This window comes from Gadus macrocephalus, chromosome 10, assembly GCF_031168955.1.
Source record: "Gadus macrocephalus chromosome 10, ASM3116895v1".
Taxonomy (NCBI): domain Eukaryota; kingdom Metazoa; phylum Chordata; class Actinopteri; order Gadiformes; family Gadidae; genus Gadus; species Gadus macrocephalus.
Window position 1 is genome coordinate 4146324 of NC_082391.1, and position 21895 is coordinate 4168218.

At 46.6% G+C, this 21895-nt stretch overlaps 2 protein-coding genes across 2 annotated transcripts in view; one reads left to right on the top strand and one right to left on the bottom strand.

The window, feature by feature from the left end:
• Nucleotides 1–489: 489 nt before the first annotated feature.
• On the bottom strand, nt 490–12480 carry ptcd3 (pentatricopeptide repeat domain 3). The gene is made up of 23 exons (XM_060062113.1): nt 12337–12480; nt 11927–11979; nt 11765–11804; nt 11601–11646; nt 11447–11515; nt 11125–11229; nt 10657–10780; nt 10314–10417; nt 9783–9947; nt 7941–8001; nt 6892–6974; nt 5724–5868; nt 5007–5057; nt 4810–4899; nt 4590–4618; nt 4387–4493; nt 4175–4253; nt 3214–3304; nt 2752–2837; nt 2262–2407; nt 1610–1651; nt 1262–1414; nt 490–665 (listed from the first exon to the last, which is right to left on the bottom strand). Exons 1-23 carry the CDS (start codon nt 12465–12467, stop codon nt 620–622), a joined length of 2046 nt encoding a protein of 681 aa, XP_059918096.1. The 5' UTR covers nt 12468–12480; the 3' UTR covers nt 490–619.
• Nucleotides 12481–12610: 130 nt separating this feature from the next.
• The window catches only part of polr1a (RNA polymerase I subunit A), a 38581-nt gene continuing 29296 nt past the window's right edge, over nt 12611–21895 (top strand). The window contains 18 exon segments of the mRNA XM_060062108.1: nt 12611–12838; nt 13267–13375; nt 14604–14699; nt 14993–15142; nt 15468–15578; nt 15685–15770; nt 16020–16108; nt 16253–16333; nt 16763–16877; nt 17383–17527; nt 17694–17885; nt 18633–18755; nt 19323–19442; nt 19444–19551; nt 19666–19773; nt 19886–20032; nt 20449–20640; nt 21072–21221. Coding sequence (XP_059918091.1) covers nt 12762–12838; nt 13267–13375; nt 14604–14699; nt 14993–15142; nt 15468–15578; nt 15685–15770; nt 16020–16108; nt 16253–16333; nt 16763–16877; nt 17383–17527; nt 17694–17885; nt 18633–18755; nt 19323–19442; nt 19444–19551; nt 19666–19773; nt 19886–20032; nt 20449–20640; nt 21072–21221 — 2199 coding nt within the window. The 5' untranslated portion in view covers nt 12611–12761.

Consider the following 21895-nt stretch of genomic DNA (forward strand, 5'->3'; position numbering starts at 1 on the left):
TAAAGGGGTGACATAATGCCACCAGTGGGATTAGCCGCCACAAGCCATTTGAAAATCAGCTTATTTCCCTGCGTTTCAGTGACATCCCAAGTGGGAGTGTCAACCTAGATGATTGGATGGATCAGCAACATTTGCTCCAGTCCACTGGGTAGGCTGGTAAACTCGTCGTGCTCGCTCATTGGCCTTGCTAGCATTAGCATGTCAGCACGCTCAGGTAAGAGTGCGCACACGACGATGACTCATGCACCCACACATCTTCTTCAGAAAATGCACCACGTAGCGACTTGTCTAGTTTATCACTGACATTTATTTATCATATACTGATTGATTTTACTCATGGTTTTAAGCCAAAGGCGAATGGAGTTTATGAATCGTTTAAGTGCTGCTGTGCCAAAGAGTTCCTCTTCATTTAGGCGTGTAGCTCCCACTCATCCATTGACGAATCGTCAACAATCTTTGATGGAAAAGGAAAACCCACAAACAGTCAAATTATGTCTAAACATCTTACTTTATTGTCGTCATTGGTGGGTTAAATATGTCTAGGAACAGGAACAGAAACATAGATTGTACTACTGAGTGGAAACCCTGGTTGGTCTGGTTGCAGCCATGCAGAATGGCTTCATTCGTTGTGGTCCCACGAGGACTCAAGCTCAGACAGCGTTGTCCTGGGAGGGAGACAGAAGCAGTACATCTCACAGGGGACTCTAAATGAGGAACAATTACCCCTTAATCACTTTGTATTCAGATGCCGTTGTTGGTCTTTGGACTAACACACTTACACTCATTGCAGTTCGTAAAAACTGCATCATATCATTAACCCATCTCATTCATTATTAATGAACATTAAAAGTTAAATTGAAGTATTTATAGGCATGTATATAAAACAGTGATGTTCCCGCTTAAAGATTTATAATGCTTCTAAGAGTTAAAAACAACATTGTCAAAAGCTTTTGACGTTGTAAGACACTCTCACAACGTGTCACTTAAAGCTGCACTGTTTACGTTGTTCGATTAGCAGCTTCTAGTGGCTGGAGTTCGATAGTTAAAGCTGCATCACTTTTGAGCTCAATAAAAAGATTTACAGAGAAGATTTCCCAGGTTTGATGCCTCAGAAGATTTTGTGATCCATGGTATTGCGTTTGTATTGTGATGTACTCCGTTGAGAACCTATTTTAGCAGAGTGTTTAACTGGTAATACTTATTCCAGTAATTCCAGTAATCAGTTTGAGTTCTCGTCAGATTTGCAATGTGACCTGCTGACCTCTGGTCCTCCGTCAGGTCAAACTCCAGCAGCACCCGCTGGGCCCGTTGGGGTGTGGCGGGCAAACAGAAGGCCGCAGACAGCTTCACCAGCTCCACCGCCGTGGTGGGGGCGCCGGAGCACTGGGACAGGAAGTCCTCCAGCAGCGCCTCACTAAAGAAGAAGAGGAGGAAAGGAAGCGGGTCACAAACGTCACAGAGGCAGGGCTGTAGCAACATACCCATACCTATCAGCTTAGGTTAGCATGTCGCTTCCAACGTCAAGAAGCTGAAACCCCGGACAATAAAATAAACAATGCCGCTACTGAACATCCCCTTGGCCGTTATCCTCATACCACACAACACTTACGAGGGGATTCTGTTCTTGGACTTGAAGAGCTGCATCATTTCCCTACAGACGGACAGACACAGACCAGACATGGATGAAGAGAGGGGAGGAAGAAACAAAGTACAGCAGGTTTAGTTCATGCCCCAGAGCAAAGAACAGTTCCCATCTCCTCGTGGTAGATGACCATCTGTAATCCTGTACTACGATCAAACCCCGGTATCATCAAACACCGCCACAACTACAACAAGAGACCTCACTTAACTGTACCACCCAATAGGGCTGGGCGATTAATCACATTTTTTTTTTTTTTTTTGAAAGGGCAGAACAGCTGGATACACATCTTTGTATTATTTTAGAACATTTTCTTTTTGACCATTTTGTGTATTTTTTTAAGGCGAAATTTCAAAGTTCTTAGTTCCAAAGTTTTTTTCGGGAGAGACACGCTGAATAAACACAACATGTCTTCAAACTCAAAACTAATCGTTTGATTAATCGTGATTTCAATATTGACCAAAATAATCGTGATTATGATTTTTCCCATAATCGAGCAGCCCTACCACCCAATCAGAAATAGCAAACGTGTGGCTCTGTGGTTTGAATTCAGGGAGCATTTGGCTCCCCAGACACCAGGTCTGGGCCAGGCCTCTCCCCCTCTCCCCCTCCCCCCCCTCACCAGGCCTGGGGTATCCTGCCGGCCCGCAGTAGGAGGGTGGTGACGTGGCCGAGGGCCAAGGGGCTCCACTCCAGGCTGGGCTTACGGCGGTCCACGTCGAACGCCGCCTTTATGTCCAGAGCGCAGTCGGCAAACGACTCCTGGACCTGCAGGCATCACCAGAAAAAGAGTTCAGACGAGCGCCGCTGACCAGAGAGAGACGGATGTAAACTAAAGATGAAGATACACGCAGCAGGAAGTACCGTGTACTGAAATGCCCAACTACTGATAAGCTACTCGCTGGATTCCCTGGACTGGCTCACAGGACATTTCATTCACATTACAGAGATTACACTTCGGTTGAACATAAAAACAGGAGGATAAGTGAAGATTTAATTTAAACTCTGTTCAAGGTTGAATTGTATCCACGCTTGAACAATGCCTCATGGGACGCTGCTGTTAAGACATGTGCAGCCGGGACTGCTGAAGGAGAGAACCAAGCCCTACTGACCTCTGGACTGTGTTTCTCTCTGGCCATGAGGGACAGCAGCTCCTCCACCAAATCAGACTTGTTATCGTGACCCAGAGTCTTCACATCTGAGCCGGACAGACAGGCGGACCGTCAGGGGCATGGTAGCACTGTGTGTTGGGGTGCATTGTGTGTATTGGGGTTTGTGTGTGTGTGTGTGTGTGTGTGATGGTGTGTGTGTGATGGTGTGTGTGTGTGATGGTGTGTGTGTGTTGGTGTGTGATGGTGTGTGTGTGTTGGTGTGTGATGGTGTGTGTGTGTTGGTGTGTGAGTGTGTGTGTGTGTTGGTGTGTGAGTGTGTGTGTGTGTGTGTGTGTGTGTGTGTGTGTGTGTGTGTGTGTGTGTGTGTGTGTGTGTGTGTGTGTGTGTGTGTGTGTGTGTGTGTGTGTGTGTGTGTGTGTGTGTGTGTGTGTGTGTGTGTGTGTGTGTGTCTCTCTCTCTTACCTTTCCATATGGAGGGCAGCAGCTCCAGGCGGCTCTCCGTGTCCAGCGCCTGCAGCAGGTCCCTCATCCCCTGGGGGTTGGGGTAGTACAGCTGGAGGCAGACGGGGGGAGAGACACCATCACAATACGCTGAAGGCCTCCGCGTTGCGCGGCAACAGGCCTTCATCACAGAGGGGGTAACGGTCGCGGCTCCTTCGGTTAGCCCAGGGTCTTTAGGAACTGCAGCGCCTGTAATGGACGTCATGAGATCCAGCGCGCGCGACGCTAGGATAGAGTCACGTCCGTTCGGCTTCGACGGAACGCCGGGTCTGGCACATGGACCCTCCCCTCACAGAGTCTTCTGCAACGCTTTCCCCGAAAGGATGACAAGGGATCGGGTCGAACGCGGTGTCTGACCGAGGCTCAAATGAACCCTCCATAACACCTCTATGATGAAGGCCTTTTACACCAGCTACCCCATCGTTTACAGTCCACAATATTTAAGAGAAACTAAAGGGTGAAAACAACGCACATCTCCTTTCCAACGGGAGAATTGGGATCTTAAATACTCGCCTAATTGTGTAACTGCAATAACCAAACGTTTTCCTGCTGATATTACAGATTGATTTCCCCGTTGAATTTCTCTAAGCATCAATTTTGTTCTTTGATGTGTGGTGGTCATCCAGAAAGGAACGACCATCACATATGACTGTAACAGCTCCCCGCAGCATGGTGCATTACCATACACACTACAGCAGAAACCGAATAAACCGTTGGAACACGCAAGGCCGGTAACCATAGCAACGCGGTAAACAAACCTCGCAACGCCCAATACAGGTCTTACTGAAGGCATTTAATGGTCAAAATATGATTAATAAATACTCGAATATATTCGAATATTAATATTAATAAACAAACAAACTTTGAATATGATTTTTGGGCAAAAGTCAAAGCCCTACTGTCAACCCTCCAGCATACTGACCGAGGGCATGAGCTGGTGGTACCACTTCAGCACCACGTCCACGTGCTCCATCAGGCAGAGCAGGCTGAAGAAGCGGTAGCTGGAAGAAGAGAAGATATACGGTCACAGCTGGGCACGTGTTGCTCCTGTGGTTTCAGAGTGGGTCCCTGAGAACCCGCTCTGGAGACGTGTTTTACCCCCTCGGCCTCAGGGAGTGATTCAGTGGTGCTTACTAGAACATGCCCTGCTGGTACGAGTCTCCCAACAGCCTCCAGTTGTCCCCCACTCCCACCAAACTGTGAACTTTGTAGCCCAGCTTCATGTCTTTGGTTTCCAAGCACTGGTGGTTGCAAAGAGAAGGTAGAACAGGGGAGTTGGTCAGAACTTTAGGACTGAAGGAACGGTAAGATGGATGAGGCTGAGCAAATCAACTTACTATTTTCATTGCACTTGAGAAGAACCAGACTGTGGATAGAAAATAATACAGAGAATTTGAATTACAGACTCATGAAGATTCTACATAAGATTGTACACACACACACACACACACACACACACACACACACACACACACACACACACACACACACACACACACACACACACACACACACACACACACACACACACACACACACACACACACACACACACACCGTCTTCAGGGTCTTGGCAGGTGAAGCTAGTGGTTTCTATTTCTGACAACAGTTCCTGAAGAATATCAGTCGGATAATCGGCAGCGGATCCTGTTCAGAAAAACAAAGAAGAGCCCATTCATACCCCCATCACAGGATACACACCCACGCACTGAGCAGAAATACACTAGTGACTGGATTCATGAGGCTCATATTACCTCCTTTATAGAAGATTGCCAGGAGGTGGTTGAAGGATGCAAGACTAGGGGCTAGAGAGAGAGAGAGAGAGAGGGAGAGACGGCATGATGACACAGCATTACACAACATCAGCATGGCAAGTGGCAGTAAAGACACAGCGTCTCTCGCCCACACATCACTTGCTTGTAGAACACAATATTGAACACAGAATGGTCCACGCTGGAGATTGAATTACCATGAAAGGCTGGATATCAAATGTCACCAGGAGGTACTTGGATCTCTGGGTCATACATCACAGACCAGAGACGGGCGGGTGTTAAATATGTTACAGAGCTGAGATGTCCAGAGAGACTGTTTAGGAACCAAGCCCAATAAGTTTACTCTTGTGTACTTGTAGGCCAAGAGATATAATAAAATATACTCTGAATCTATGTAACTCGCTGAGATGTCCAGACGAGTGTCATGAGCCAACAGATGGGAGCTCAGCGCTTTCAACACACAACTCAAAGGTTCAGACAAGAAGAAAGCAGTGGCTGTCAAGATCCCATTAGTTTTAGAACAAACAAAGCTGTTGGCCGAACTGCGTCCGGCAGCGTCAAACTGGGTCAAAATTGAAAATAATGTTGAAACTAAAAGTAGATAATCTGTTTGAACTCTGGTCGAACAAAGCGTTTTCACGGGGGGGTCGTCGTTACAGGGATCCCTTCTACATCCTGTTAGTAATTGAGGAAACAGACCTATGCCCAGAGCCTTCATCTCGCTGAGCGTTTGCAGAGAGATGGACTTGGCCAGGGCTCCGCATCGCCGCAGGACTTTGAGAACGTTGTTGAATGTCTGCAGGTTGGGCTGCACCTTCTGCTGGTTCATTTGGTTCAGCAGATCCTGTGGAGACAAGACAGAGCGTTGATCAATCCATAACCCTCCTATCAGGACTCAGGAGGAGGTCTCCATTCATCACTTGTGAGCACGAACAATCAGACTCTACTCAGGAACCGTAGTTCGAGAAATACAGACCCATTGTGAGACAAAAGGGACTTGAAATGTGATTTTGAATAATTGCTCAGCCTGTCTGCCCAAATAAATATCAGAAAAAAACCTGATTCATCTGTCGCTGGAACTACTTCTCATTTCTGATTGGGACAATGCTGACACTCAATGAGAATTGAAGCTTGGGTTTCTTCAAGGATCTGCACGGCTTGACTTGCTCCGTGTATAAGACACCAGGACGAGTCACATAGTGACGAGGGGTCGAACGGTTCCCAGGATTAACGGTTTGGTTCATATCATGGTTTAGGGGTCCAAACCGTGACCAGCAAACCATCACTAGCGAACCGAACGGCTCGGATGTTTTACTTTAACTGTTCCATTCCTGATATAGACGCATTGCAGACGAAGAGAAGTAAACTGGCTAATTACCCAACAGCACATCTCATGTGAAACATTATCCTTTTCCTCATTTGTAACGATGAAAACAATAAAATAATGAGCTTGTTGATTATACATGGCTTGTACATCGCAACATTACATGGCAATGACATGGAATGTTAGTTTTGTGCTGATAGGATTTTAATTTTGATATGTTTAGTACACTTTACTTTAGGCTCATTACTTATTATCACTTTTTTGGTGTCTACTTATTTACCTACTTTTCATTTATTTATAACATTGTGATCATTTATTGATGCTGCTACTTATTTTACTTACTTTGCTATCATCATATTATATTGCTGCTTCTATGTGAATAAAATAAACTCTGAATCTGAGCAATAAATTGTGAAAGGATTTCCCATCAGAGGCCATCTTGAGTCATCTCCATATGGCGGAGTATCGCCAACACAAACTCCCATGATGCATTCTGATGTACATCCCCACAGCTCTGACTGCGTCTCCCGAGACGCCCCTCACCGTGATGAAGTCCACCTTCTCTGTGTAGGCCTCCCTCATTTCTGGAACGGCCAGGATCAGCGCGTTGAAGATATCCACGTCAGCTGTGGGAGAATGCAAACAGCATGAGAGATGATACTCTTAAAAATAGACTTACTTGAATGTTTGTTTTGATTTATTCTTTAGCAAGACGGATAATAAGTTACGTCAGGCAATGGCTAAGGCTTAACCCAAATACAATGAAGGTATAACGCCATTTGGTGATATATGATACCATGTAACACAACAGACTATTTTTTCCTACGTATAGGATTCTAAAATGCATACATCACTTTAAATTGCCAATATATGGATAGGACGTAATTTAACTTAAAACTTGGCCCATCCGCGACTCTCTCTGTCGCGTAAATCAGTGGCTGATGTGCTATGTTTGAACCAGACAGTTTTGCCAGAAGAAAGAAAGTTGTTATGCCTACGCACGGATAATGGTAAAAATGTCTGCTCTTTCAAAATGTTTATTTATAATTTAAACAAACATTAGTTCATGATTGTTATTGCCTCAGTTGACAGAGCAGGCTGCAGTTCACATACAGGACAAAGGGAGCAGTAATGAGAAGGAATCTGATTCTTCTGACAGGGTACAGGTATCTCTTACCAGTAGGGGTGTGAACGGTTACAAAAAAATATAGAGGCTGGGACGAATTTCGAATTACAAATAAGCACACTTTATTTTGGAAGTATAGACCATCGCTATTCCCATTGAAACGAATGGCGTGGTGATTATTCTTCAAAACGAGAGCTGGTCAATTGTAAAAAAAATAATTAAACTGTAATCAGACAACGCGGTTATATGATATAGACCCTAGAGTATCCGTGGTATAAAGGCTGGGACGAATTTCGAATTATAAATATGTAAACTTTATGTTGAAAGTATAGACCGTCGCGATTCCCATTGAAACAATGGCGCGGTGATTATTATTTATTTTTTACGGTTTTCGTTTACGGATTTTTCCTAAACGGTTATGATTTACTAACCGGTTACATGTGTACCCGTGCACACCCCTACTTACCAGTCAGCCTGTTGTTCAGCATGTCTGTGTACATATCAAACGCCTTGGCGAAAGCTCCATGCTGTGGACACACACACACACACACACACACACACACACACACACACACACACACACACACACACACACACACACACACACACACACACACACACACACACACACACACACACACACACACACACACACACACACACACACACGTTAAGTCCTTAAACGGGCAAAAGACGAATCAAATCAGATGTCCTTCAGCAATTCATAAACAATGTTGTGACAACCTTTCTGTTAGAAACAGATGGAACCCAACGATTGAAAGAGCTTATTAAATCGTATTGTGGCAAAGCACAGTGTATCCTGCTCTCTGCTTGATGTTGGCAGCCATCATCACTGCATCCCTGCCTCCCACAATGACACGGCGCTATGCTGGATACCAGTAACAGAACGTGGCGTGTTCTATTCTGGATACCATAAAAAATTCATAGCAATCTATTCTTGAACATATATTGAACCAGTAAATGGCAGATGCAGCACAGACAACTGGAAGAGTTCCTTCCTCTGCGTTCTTCCCATACAGAATCTGCTAGTAATACTGCAATGGTAGGTTGATTACCACAATACTTGGTGAGATATTCAAAACCCTTCATCATTTTTTTTATCTCTGAATATCCCCTTAATGATGAATTAGGTTAGTTTAGGAACTAGATGAATCTGCAATCTCTAGGCTTATTTGATCTAGCTCCCCGGGCCATTTAGGCCGATGTCCAGTGGCCTGTTACCATTATACTATACTGGCCTGGTTGAACTTGGTTTGACTCTGTGGCAGCCTAGAGCATCTGGGATTGCAACTCCATCACAGCAGGTCTACCCGCTTAAAGGGACACTGTGTAACATTTTAAGTCATTTATTACCTCAAATCAACGTATTCATTCATAAATAAGTCCTCATTGGTGTAAAATTATCTCTGCCAAAAATCTCACTTATCCTCCTGAGCGAAGAATAATTAATATGTAGTAACATAGGACGGGTATGCTTCATGGAGGCTTCCATGTTCTTCCGGTCTATGAACGGCCGAGAGGGACAAAAAGCACTACGTGGTACAGGAAATGCAAACGCGTTTTCACTCTGAGCCAGCTTGAATGATGACTGAAATAATTCACTATCTTGCTCGAGGAGTAATTACTCATACATCATTAGCTTACACTAATGATTCACTGCAGTTTGAAATTTGTTTGAAATAACGAACCTCATCCTCACTGGAATGACTCGATGAGGTAGTATTGGATGTCATGACACAGCTTCTTGGCACATACTGCCCACCGTAGTTTTTGAAAAAGCGAGCACTATTAGTTTGAATGCAATATACAATTGTACCACTAGTTGGGAGTAATTTTTACACAGTGTCCCTTTAAAGGTGTGTCTTTAACAGATGACGGTCTTGTCTTTAGTCACACAACAGCAAAAACATTTATTGTAGCCGATTTAGTTCTAGGTTATTCCCTACTGTAAAATATTAGTGATTAAGGTTCAGAGGTAATTTGGTCTGCGCCAGTATGCTCTTCCATGTACCGTAAGCCTCGTAATACCATAAAGATAATCAAGTTTGCGTTCGGCAATGAATATCAGTCTGGACTTGGCTGGTCTGCAATTGTTTTCCATATTGGTCCTATAGACCTAGACGGTCTCACGAAATGAAGGACCCTGACTATCTCTGGGAAGCCAGGTTCCAATGTGCCTGGCTTATTAAATAACGATAAAATGACCTACAGCGTCCAACTCCCCCTGATAAGCGCAGTGAGCGGTCGTTCATAGCGTCGATGCACGGGCAGAGCGAGCAGGGCATACTTTGACCATGCCCCTGATGACGGCCGAGTAGCACCGCGCGTCTCTCTCCGGCAGCAGGCGGAACAGCCGCTCCGCGTTGTTGTTCTCCCGCCACACGCCCCGCAGGGTGTCAGACGCACGGTGGAGCCGCCCTCTCTTCCTCCTCAGCTCCTCCGCGGACGCTTCCTGGACACACAAACCCATTTTACAAATTTTAAGCAAATGACAAGTCCGTACAGACACCGACGTCGGTGTGAAGGGTTGTTCCAAATTTCCATACGTAAAAACCAGCCCAATGTGTGTGTGAAAGGTGTACTTAGCATCCCTAGATGGACACCACAACAAAGTTTGGGCTACATGTTTCCCAGAATGCAATTGTGGCTTTGATTAAGTATAGCTGCTACAGTAACGCCCCTTAGCGAAAAACAAAACTACCGTGGCTCTAAAACTCATTTGTTATTTTAGAATTTAGCATATTCAACGGCTTAGGGTGGAACAACCCTTTATTGACTTGACTACTACAAAGTGTGTTTTGTTGAGCAGTGATCTCACCGTCTGATCGGCCTCTGGCTCCCCCTCCTGGGCCGGCTCTCGGTCCCCGTAGAAGCAGATCAGGTCCAACAGGTCATAGGTCATTTGCTCGGAGATCGGGGTGCCTGCCAATCAGAGGAATGATGCCGAGTTATCTTGTCTTACATGAGTCGACTTCTGTCAGTGTGAGAGAGAGAGAGAGAGAGAGAGAGAGAGAGAGAGAGAGAGAGAGAGAGAGAGAGAGAGAGAGAGAGAGAGAGAGAGAGAGAGAGAGAGAGAGAGAGAGAGAGAGAGAGAGAGTGAGTGTGTGAGTGAGTGAGTGAGTGAGTGAGTGAGTGAGTGAGTGAGTGTGTGTTTTCCTTACCAGCTTGCACGAGTTGATCGTACATCTCCACAGCAGCTCCTACTTTGCGCAGGCCGATCCTCTCCCTCAGCGCCTCCTCGCTCACCTCCTCCAGACTCAGTGCCACGCTGGCCGGCATCAGACACTGCACAAACACAGACACATTTTTTTAAATGCCTCACCTCGTATAATCGTGTGATGTACAATATACTCCCCCTTTTTCTACTGTGAAATAATTTATAATATACGCTGAATAAGGGAAGTAGCTTTTTGGAACAGAAGGATGTGCACTAATTCTTTCATACAACTTGTTTTTAAAGGTGTGTGTGTGTGTGTGTGTGTGTGTGTGTGTGTGTGTGTGTGTGTGTGTGTGTGTGCAAGATAATCCATCTGGCTGAAAATGGATTGGTAATGCAAATAAATTGGTCTGTTGTCGGATAGAGAAGTGACACCACCGTGTGCATGTCGATTTAGACAGATCTATCTCACCGGAATATGCGGCTCAGCAAAGTCCTTTGTGAAGTATTTGGGATACATATCGACAAAGTACTTGGCCGCAGCTCTCCCCGACTCCTGGGACATGGAGTACAGCTTCTGTGGAGCGCAGAGAGACAGAAGTGTGTTGGACAGGGCTCACGTATATCCCCTGTGATCCTCTTGAATTATGTTGGAAGGCTTACTAGGGTCACAATGATTCTGAAAACTATTTTTTCTATATTTCTGTACTGCTTTTGTTGTTGTTGTTTTAATGTAATCTATCACTGCAGAACGAGATTAGGAAAAAGGGTCAGAGGTTGTGTGAGAGACGTACAGACTCCGCAGAGGTCCTTGGCGATAAGTAAGGGTCATCCTGGAACTGGTAGTGGTATGCTGTCGGGTCCTACAGGAGACAGAGATTATTACACATCCATGTGTATTATGCATTTACAAAACATCCCAGGAGGTGAACCGCAGTGAATTCTCACCCGGTTGACAGTGGAAGCCAGAGCCTCCAGCACAGCTTCCTTTCCCCTGTAACAAAACATTAATAGGGCTAGTCACATTATGTGCAATGTTAAATTGTTATGGTCATGTCTTGTGTTCAATTCCAGATGTTATTTGTCATTATGAAAAATAGGATCATTCAAACCATGTTTTCTTTCTCGGAATGACAATAGCCTCTGTAGAATCTGGGGTAGCAGAGGAAAGGTTGCGTTGGTGATTACAATTTGTATATCTGCTATATCTAAACTAAAACACTGTTGTAGATAAATTGTGCTACTATGATTTAAAAATCCAACACCAGGTTTACCGTTTTGAAGAGTGGCTGTTTGCTGTCGTAAAACTGAACTCAAAGCAAACCCTCTGAAACCAAAGGAAGAGGCACAGAGTAAGTAACGTTACAGCAGAATGCTCTGAGAGAAGATGAGAAGATTATGACATGTTCTTTACTGTTTTGACAAGGCCCATTAACATGGATCATAATTTACTGAATTAATAACACTTTTTCCTACGATGATACCAAACGCGTATTTGATATCCAGAATTAGCTCATTAATGGCTCGTTTGTGTGCAAGTGTTATCATCATTTGACCTCCGCCCAGGACGCTCAGTGCAGCTGTCCTGAACAGACAGACCTCAAAACTCAGGATGCATGCACTAAAGCCCCTCAAATAAAGACTTTATGGTATAATTTAAAATATACATATACCAAACTCCTACCTTTGTCCCAACAACTTATCCAAGTGATTTAGTAGAGATCTACTGTTCTTGTTGATGTAATGCCCTGCATGCCTTCCGGACGCCGCCATGTTTTTTGACAGACCTGGTGCATTGTGGGAGGGAGACACCATGACAGCTGTATAGGGGGACGATCAATTATATTTTGTTGTTTTGAACTCAATTATAACTTTTTTGCGTTAAAGCTAAATACATAGATTGACAAAATATCGTTGGGTTTAAATGTAAAACAAACATGTCAGATAGACAGTTATCCTGTCCCAATAAAAATACGGAGACCTCCCCACCACACGGGAGCGAAGTGGTTGTTCCCTGAAGTCCCCACGTGTTCTCAACGTGTGGCGCCGCGGAGTTCTGGACCGGGATGTGAACCAGGAGAACTTTGACTTGTATCATCTTTTACCGAAATGCTGCTGCGGAGCGACGTGCCGTGGAGGCGGCTGGAGAGCCTCTCCTTCGGCCTGTACAGCGCCGAGGAGATACGGTGAGCTGTGGCTCCTTAGCCGTGAGCTAACTTCGAAACATGTGAAAAGAAAGCAGTCAAAACATTGTCAAGTCAATACGTTTTAAAAACAACAGACGACACGTCACGGAGGTTTAACTTTAGTGATATTAGTGTATATCTATTCCTATGCATTGGATGCTGTTGGAAAAGTTGTCACCATAATTTATTAAGTGTGTGTGTGTGTGTGTGTGTGTGTGTGTGTGTGTGTGTGTGTGTGTGTGTGTGTGTGTGTGTGTGTGTGTGTGTGTGTGTGTGTGTGTTTTTTAATTTAGCAATCTCATTAAGATTGTTATGCAAGTGCTTGGCTACTAGCTTTGAATTCAAGCATACATCTACATTGGGTAATTGAGTATGAGTTATACATGCATGCTCTTTTAACTATTCCATCTGTTCTCTCTCCTGATCAGGAAGCTGAGTGTGAAGGCGATCACTAACTTGGTGTTCTTCGACAATCTTGGAAATGTCTCAGTCAACGGTCTCTATGATCTGTCCATGGGGCCTTCAGACAATAAAGAGGTGAACTCCCATCTCTGTTCAGTTTGTGGTGTATCATTGTTGCATTGTGGCAATGAGAGATGTTTTAAATGTTTACTGGGGGACCTAACTACAACCACACAGCTACAAATACTGGTGTCCAATGCATTCTGGGCGCATTGATGGCAACACACATTCCGGATGAAGGCCTATTGAAGGATTTATTCGGCATACTGGTTTGTATATTGGCACAACAACCATGGAGTGTCATCTGTCACTCATGGGATCAGATGCTCACTAATGTCCAGTGAAAATGCAAGTGACTTCTCGCATGGCCAGAGTCAATAATGTGCTGGGTATATGGAAGAAACACACTTGATCGTGACACTTGCGTGTGCGTGTTTGAATGGTAACATCCCAGAAGATATGTATGCGTAACTAGGGGGACAAAACCAAAAGAAAACCATCCAGATTACTAGGAGTTGTGGTATCGGTAACTACACTCATTGCAAAGGACAGCGATGCATATTTTAAATATATGAATGGGTTAACATCTCTATGTGTAAACGTCCAGGTATATGCTCGGCTTTTCTTTCAGATGTGTGTATTAACTGGACCATGGGTAGTTGATTCGATAGTTCATTTGGACATATCCAATATCCATTAATTTCCCTGACTAGCATAAGGATAAAGTTTGCCCTAGCTAATGTTTCCACATCAGTTAGAACTAAAGTTATATGAAGTTCATCCATTTTAAACAAACTATCATTCATTTCCTCATTTAACATTTGTTTGGGCCAAACGTTGTGAGTTATATAGATGATAAAAATCTATACATGGATTATAATAAATCCTATATTGGAGGGGGTGGGTTGAGACCAAATAACACAAGTAATCAACATGAGGTACATACAGTGTTTGTTTAAATGCTACGACGTTGTGGATACATTGCTTGTTAAAAAGCTAGGATGTGAATACATTGTGCGTTTTTAAGCTACGACATAGATATGAAAAAGACAGAAAAACAAATACAGCTCTGGAAATAGCGTTGTATTTTCCCAATATCAGGCATTACAAAGAAAGATTTGATGCTGCATCCACTAAAGATGTGTCAAGAGCAGCTCCTGGTAAAATGTGGTTTATTTCCCCCTCGCTCCGCATGCATCCATCCGTGTTAGTGCACATGAATAAACAGTCTGTATCTAATGCTGTTAGGGTCTTTATGCCGCAGTAATATCGCTCTCTCTGACTTGTGTCATTTTATTTTCAGGTGTGTGCCACCTGCTGTCAGAACGCACAGACTTGCCCCGGACACTTTGGGCATGTCGACCTACCACTACCTGTCTACAACCCCATGTTGTTTGATGTAAGTGTACACACACACGCACGCACGCACACACACACACACACACACTGTCATCCTTCTTCAGTCTGTATAAACCCGTCAGACAGGCGCATTAGCGTGATGCTTCTAGTTTACCTTCTTAATGGTAACATATTTCAAAGTTGTATCGGTTTAGTGTCATTTTTTTTTTGCAAAGCTCTGCAAAACCAGAGATGGTCACCATGGTAACGTTGCCAGTCCCGCCACGGTCTCATAAGCCTGCCACTCATCGTTCCCTGGATCCTCCTCCCCCCCCCCCCCCCCCCCCCACCCAGACCCTGTTCCTACTGGTGCGGGGATCCTGCCTGCGCTGTCACATGCTCACCTGCCCCCGCAGCGCCGTCCACCTGCTGCTGAGCCAGCTCAAGCTACTGGACCACGGCTTCGGGCCGGAGGTCTACGAGGTGGAACACGTCCTCAACCAGGTGTGTGGGCGCCTGCGGGTCTGTAGTGGCTGTGTGGGCCTGAACTGGGTCTCTCGTGGGTGCGCAGGTCTATGGTGGATATGTAGTGCGTGCACAGCGTTTTATTCATCGCATCTTCGTCCGCTTATCCGGGCTCGGGTCGCGGGGGGCGTTTTATTCAGTTCATATCAATGTCTGGGATCATCACTTTCCTTTCGGTATTCTTACATTTTAACAATGTGTGTGTACAATTGTTTTTGGTTCGGGTTGACTCTTTTGAAAGTATTCAGTGTGTGTGTGTGTGTGTGTGTGTGTGTGTGTGTGCGTGTGCGTGTGTGCCTCCTAGCTCCTTGACCGTAATCTCCAGGCCTCTGGGATGGACATCCAAGAGACACTGGCTGAACACACAAAGGCGCTCATCGGTACCAAAGTTGATGATACAAAACAGAGCCAACAGGTCGGCACAAACACCTCCACCTTAAATGCCTCTAATAACCAGCTTATGTTTTTGTATATCCTCCAGCTTCTAATGTACGGGCCGTTTGTGCTTGTTCTCTTTTTAGATTAAACACACAGTGGAAAGGAGGCGCGGTCTTATTGAGCGATTTTGGAAAGTCTTCATGAATGGCCGTAAATGTCCAAACTGCAAGTAAGATGGCAACCGGCATGTGAATGTTCCTCCAAGCCTGTCTAGTCTGAAAGTCTGCATTAAGTGTGTGATGCAATCCCACCCTGGAAGAATCCTCTAAGTGTCATAAGCCGGACTTGACTTTATGATGCCACAATGCTACCTCCTCATTGTGGGTGTCCCAGATGGTGTTGGGTTTGGGATTGGATGACGTGTTGCTTAGCCTGTTCATGTGAAGAGTGATGGATCTCTGGTGTGTTTGTGGCGTAGCTGCGGGCGGTCCACCGTGCGCCGGGAATACAATTCCAAGCTGATCGTGACGATGGCGTCGACGACCCAGGATCAGGAGAACGGAGAGGGTGAGAAACGCATAAACTCTGTGTGTGTGTGTGTGTGTGCGTGTGCGTGTGCGTGTGCGCGTGCGTGCGCGCGTGCGTGCGCGCGCGCGTCACCCATGGTCCTGAGAGTCATCTAACGCTTGTGATGGTTTTCTGCCCCACTAGAGGACCTCATGGCTGGGAAGAAGGGCTACATGACCCCTGTGATCGCCAAGGAGCATCTCGTCAAGCTATGGGAGAAGGAAGGTGAGCTGACGTGTCCCATCGGTGCATCTCTTTCCCCTCGGCCTCCCCAAATTATACAGGGAACCAGATACAATTATGGGCAGCACAATAATCGAAAGACCTCGGGTCATGCTTCATGGCAGCATTTCATTAGCCGTGGGTCAAGTTCCAAGTTATTTTATTTTGTCAAATGCACAACAAACATGCAGCAGCAGTCATTGATGGCATTGAGATTCCAGTGTCTCCTCAAATACCAAGTATTTACTACTAAGTAGGAAATAGAATAAAATATCCATGGTCCCGGCCTGACTACACTCTGGCCGTGACCTGATCGGTCGACATTTAGGGAGCCTGAAGAACGCGAACAAATTCCAAAACGCCTCATTCCAAAACACAAATTCCAAAACCACACCCACCTCATTATAAGAGTTTTCTTTATGTCTTTTCCAGGTTTCTTCCTGAAGAATCTGTTTCTGGGTCTGGACCACGGGCCTGAGCTGGAGCTACAGGCTGAATTCAACCCTGAACTTTTCTTCCTGGACATCTTGGTGACTCCTCCTTGCAAGTGAGGACCCATCCACCCCCACACACCTTTTGAGTCGTCCAAAGGTACTAGTCTGGGGAAGAGCGGAGGAAACTAAGGATCACCTGGCAAGACGGGGTCGTTTTCCCCAGGGTTGGCATCGTAACTGAACCATCTCCATCCTCATCTTCCAAACCACTTATCCGAGGTCGTAGGGGTCCCAGACTCCCCTTTCCCGGGCCGCATTAATCAGCACTAACAGGGGGGATTCCGGGCGTTCCCACCGTCTATTCACCTAGTCCTGGGTCTTCCACCAGGTCTCCTCCCCACTGGTCGGGCCTGGAACCCCTCCCAAGGGAGGCGCCCAGTGGGCATCCTTACCAGATGAACCCCCTCAACTGACTCCTTTCCAAGCATAGGAGCAGCGGCTCTACTCAGAGATCCTCACGGATTAACCCGCCTCCTAGTTTATATTCCGGCCCTCTAATGTCATCGCCTCTGGGTTCCCCTGGGTGGTGGGAGACTCACGCCTTGTTCGACCTCACAGGTACCGGCCGCTGAATCGCCTGGGCGACCGCCTCTTCACCAACGGGCAGACGGTGAACCTGCAGCTGGTCCTGAAGCAGTGCAGGATCATCCAGCAGATCCTCACCCTCATGGCGGGGGAAAAAGAGGAAAAGGGGGCAGACCCGGTGAGCAAGTTTATTGAGCAGGGACAAATTCATTTTACATTGTTACCTAAAAAATAGATTGTGTGTGTGTGTGTGTGTGTGTGTGGACGGACATCTTGTGTTTCTTCAAATCGTGCTATGTTGTTACTATGCAAGAACCTTTCCTCTGTTTCCTCGTTAAAACAAGGCGCTGGGGGGTGTCACGGCGGTGGAGGTGGAGGAAAAGGCCCGCGACCTGGCCCTCCTGGAGGGGGTCCAGGGTCAGACCCTGACCGAGAAGCTGTACTGCGTGTGGATCCGGCTGCAGACCTACGTCAACATCGTGTTCGACAGCGAACTGGACAAGATCACCCAGGAGAAGTTCCCTGGGATCAAACAGGTATCAGTCGTCATGCTGTCGACACATCAACTATAAGCGTGTTCCATTTGTAATGGTGTGTTCGAGATGCGTCGTGCACCAGTTGCAAAGTGTGAGATCTCCCAGCCTTCTTTTCGGCATTTCACCGAGGCACGCCCCCTTTTGGACGGTCCCACTCGGGATTCTGAGAGTCAAGCGTGTTCAGTGAGGTTGGCCGTAGGGCGCAACACCCAAAATGGCTGCGCCTGTAAAGAGATGTTTTCTTTGTATTTGTAACACGTTGGTCATTTTAATGTTGATATTTAAACGTTCTTCAACAAACACTTGATTACATTGCTTCTTTAATCCGGTCACCAATTTCTAATAATGATAATACATTTAATTTAGAGGCGACTTTCAAGTCACCGAAGGTCACCTTTCATAGTATGAGTATAAAATCTTAGAAGAAATGGATTTCTTTTAATCTTAATAGAAGATATTATTCTTATGCATTGCAAGGTCTTGCTGTGTGTGCAATACAATGTAAAGTTGTGTTGTTTGTTGCTGAAGAGGCTAATGTAGTTAATAATTTCAATGAATAGCCAATGACTCACAAAGTCCTACGGAAACACTGTAAGTGCTACAAGCGATAGTCACAAGAGCAACTTGTGCGGGTGGTGTACGAGGCATCTCCACCACACCATAAGGACAAACAACAGAGTGCAGCCCAACAAAACCACTTTTTTAAATTTCTAAAGCTTGTTCTTCATCTCCTGTCCCCTGATTCAGCTCCTGGAGAAGAAGGAGGGACTTTTCCGGAAGCACATGATGGGCAAGCGAGTGGATTTCGCGGCGCGGTCGGTCATCTGTCCCGACATGTACATCGGGACCAACGAGATCGGACTACCGATGGTACGTCGCTCTCGGACCTCCGTCCCCGTCACATTCACCACCAGTACCAGACTGATTGACCCATGAATCAGGATGGATTGTGTGGGTCTCTTCTGCATCTTCTGACACCCATTTATCAGGACAAAAGCTAAGGACCAGACACGCTATACATTAACTCACAAGGCTTAATGCATCCCTAAATACTTCAGTTCATGCTACAGAGCAGCATTTCGTTAACTGGGTCGATATCCAGGGTCTGACGATGCTCAGAACCGCTGCAGCAAAGGGGACACCACTTCCTGTGTGCTCAGTCCCGGCTCCCACCACCAGGGGGCAGTATAGCACCTCAAATCCCAAATGCACTTGAATGAAAAAAATTGCTATATAAATAAATAAACATAAAGTAAAAGGAAAAAGAAGATGGCAAGTCATCAAAAAATGCACTGCTGAATAATCGAGAAGTCACACCGGGTTTGTTTACCTCGTATCCGGCTGAACAAACAAAACACCGTGCCCGTTCCCCCTGCTCGACCAATCAGATTCGGCTCGGTTAACCTTCCCCCCTCCGCTGACCTCTGTGCTCCCCAGGTGTTCGCCACGAAGCTCACCTACCCTCAGCCCGTCACGCCCTGGAACGTGAAGGAGCTGCGGCAGGCGGTGCTCAACGGGCCCGACGTGCACCCCGGCGCCGTGGCCGTCATCAACGAGGGACGGCAGCAAGACCATCCTGTCCCCCTCGGACGCCACGCAGCGCGAGGCCGTGGCCAAGCAGCTGCTGACTCCCTGCCCCGGCCGCCAGAAGATGGCCATGAAGATCGTACGACGGACACGCACACGCACACGCACACACACACACACACACACACACACAGTTTGTTGGTCGTCTTAACGAGGCGCGATGGTAACCCTCGTGTCGTGTCTCTCGCTGCAGGTGAACCGCCACATCAAGAACGGGGACGTCATGCTGCTGAACCGCCAGCCCACGCTGCACAGGCCCTCCATCCAGTCGCACCGCGCCCGCATCCTGCCCGGGGAGAAGGCGAGTCGACCGCGCCCTGCTTTGATCGTTAATGGAGTGTAACCCATATGGGGCGCGAGTGATGATCATGACGGCATGCTAACGTCCAACCTGTGGTGTCGTGGTGCTGCAGGTGCTCAGGCTCCACTACGCCAACTGCAAAGCCTACAACGCCGATTTCGACGGCGACGAGATGAACGCCCACTTCCCCCAGACTGAGCTGGCCCGCGCAGAGGCCTACACACTGATCAGCACAGACCAGCAGTACCTGGTGCCCAAGGTGACAAACACAGACAGACAGACAGACAGACAGACATTGGGGTAGAAACAAAAGGGTCTCAACAGTTAATCATAGCAATACATGGTGATTGACGGAGCGCCACACAATAATATCTACTAATAACTATAAAACCACAAATCAAACAACCAATATGCACAATATGCAAACGGGTATTTTACCTGTAGAACTATCACTCAGGTGTACGTGTATGTGCTGTCCATTGTATCATATGAAAAAAAAACAATGCTATAAAGTTGTTGAGCATCAGTAACCTGTCAGTGTCTAAGAAGAAAAGCATGTCCCTCCCCCTTTTGACATTTATATTCTGACATCCCGGTACGTCAAGCTGGTGTCCGGGCGATCCCAGCCACGTGCCTCCGGCCGTGCTCACACCCGCGTGCTTTCTCTCTCCCCAGGACGGTAAGCCCTTGGCGGGGCTCATCCAGGACCACATGGTCTCCGGCACCAGGATGACGCTGCGCGGCTGCTTCTTCACCCGGGACCACTACACGGCCCTGGTGTACCGGGGCCTGACGGACCGCTGGGGCCGCGTCCGGCTGCTGCCGCCCACCGTCGTCAAGCCCCAGCAGCTGTGGACCGGGAAGCAGGTACACGGGCGCCCGGGTCCACACAGCGGCACGCTCTGGGCCAACCGGAGGGCCTGGTAGGGGGGGTTTACGGTGTAAACACATCCCCTCCTGGCCTCTGGTGTTCCTTACCAGGCATGCTCTCACGTCCTCAGCCAGTTTCTGTATTCATGATCATAAGTTGGTGGTATGTGTTCAAAAGACACAGAACTCCTCCCCTTGTGTAAGTGAACTATTGTTGGGAAATGTCAGGTCTATTGCAGCCTCCTGACTTTGGTACAATTGGAGGAACATAACTAAACTGACAACAAGTGGTTCTCTTTTAGCCTCGGAACCAAAAGGCCTGTTTGTGGTAGTCCCATCACAACCAAACAGGAATATGTTGAGCATAGACGTGTGTTTATGTGTGTGTTTAACAGTAGCAATGAAACCCTGTTGTGCATGTGCTGTAGGTGGTGTCTACCCTGCTGCTGAACATCATACCAGAGAAGGCCCTGCCGCTTAACCTGAACGGCGCGGCCAAGATCCCCAGCAAGTCCTGGATCCAAGTCCCGCCTCGAGCGGTACCAGGATACGACCCCGACAGCATGTGTGACTCAACGGTACACAGCGTCTTTATCAGTGTCCTTATCCGTGCCTCCAGAGAGGAGGTGGCTGTGCCAAACGGACCGCACTTGTAGTTGATATGGTAATATGCAGGGGTGGGTAGTAACGCGTTACAAGTAACGCAAATGAGTAAAAAAGTAATTTTTTCGGATAAAAAGTACTTTTCACGTTCCTTTTTTAAGTCTGTAATTTTACTCTTACTCTAGTAAATATTTGATTTAGAATTCCACTCTTTACTCAATTACATTTTCCATCGTGCCTTCATTAAAATGAGTATTTTGATAAACATATTATCTTCGTTGACTGTAATACAAGCGTACACGTTAGCGACGCCCCCTCCCTAGATTGCAATATTGTAGCGATTCCATTGCCGGGGAGACAGCTCACGATTACGTTGGGGCTGAGGACTCGAGCCAGACCATGCTATGCGTAGGCTGAATCGCAATTGCGTCAAAACAAATCTGTGTGGAAATTGCAATAAGTGAAAGATACAATTTCGCACGTTGAGGCACACAGTGGTGTGACTCGTTTATTTAGTCAAAGAGAAAAGCCGGAAATCAAAACGCGCTGCAGGTAAACAAATCCCGCATGGGCTCTGACGTCATGAAACGCCGTAATCCTTAAAGGGACAGCGATCCCTGAACCACCAAAACAGTAAATGACATGCAGT

Excerpts from the sequence above, each read along its gene's own strand:
- ptcd3 (XM_060062113.1), bottom strand. The coding sequence starts at position 12,467 with ATGGTGTCTCCCTCCCACAATGCACCAGGTCTGTCAAAAAACATGGCG. Across the intron at positions 2,838-3,213 it reads GCTGCCCTCCATATGGAAAG|ATGTGAAGACTCTGGGTCAC; the intron begins GTAAGAGAGAGA and ends TGTCCGGCTCAG. Across the intron at positions 666-1,261 it reads GACCTGACGGAGGACCAGAG|GACAACGCTGTCTGAGCTTG; the intron begins GTCAGCAGGTCA and ends TCTCCCTCCCAG.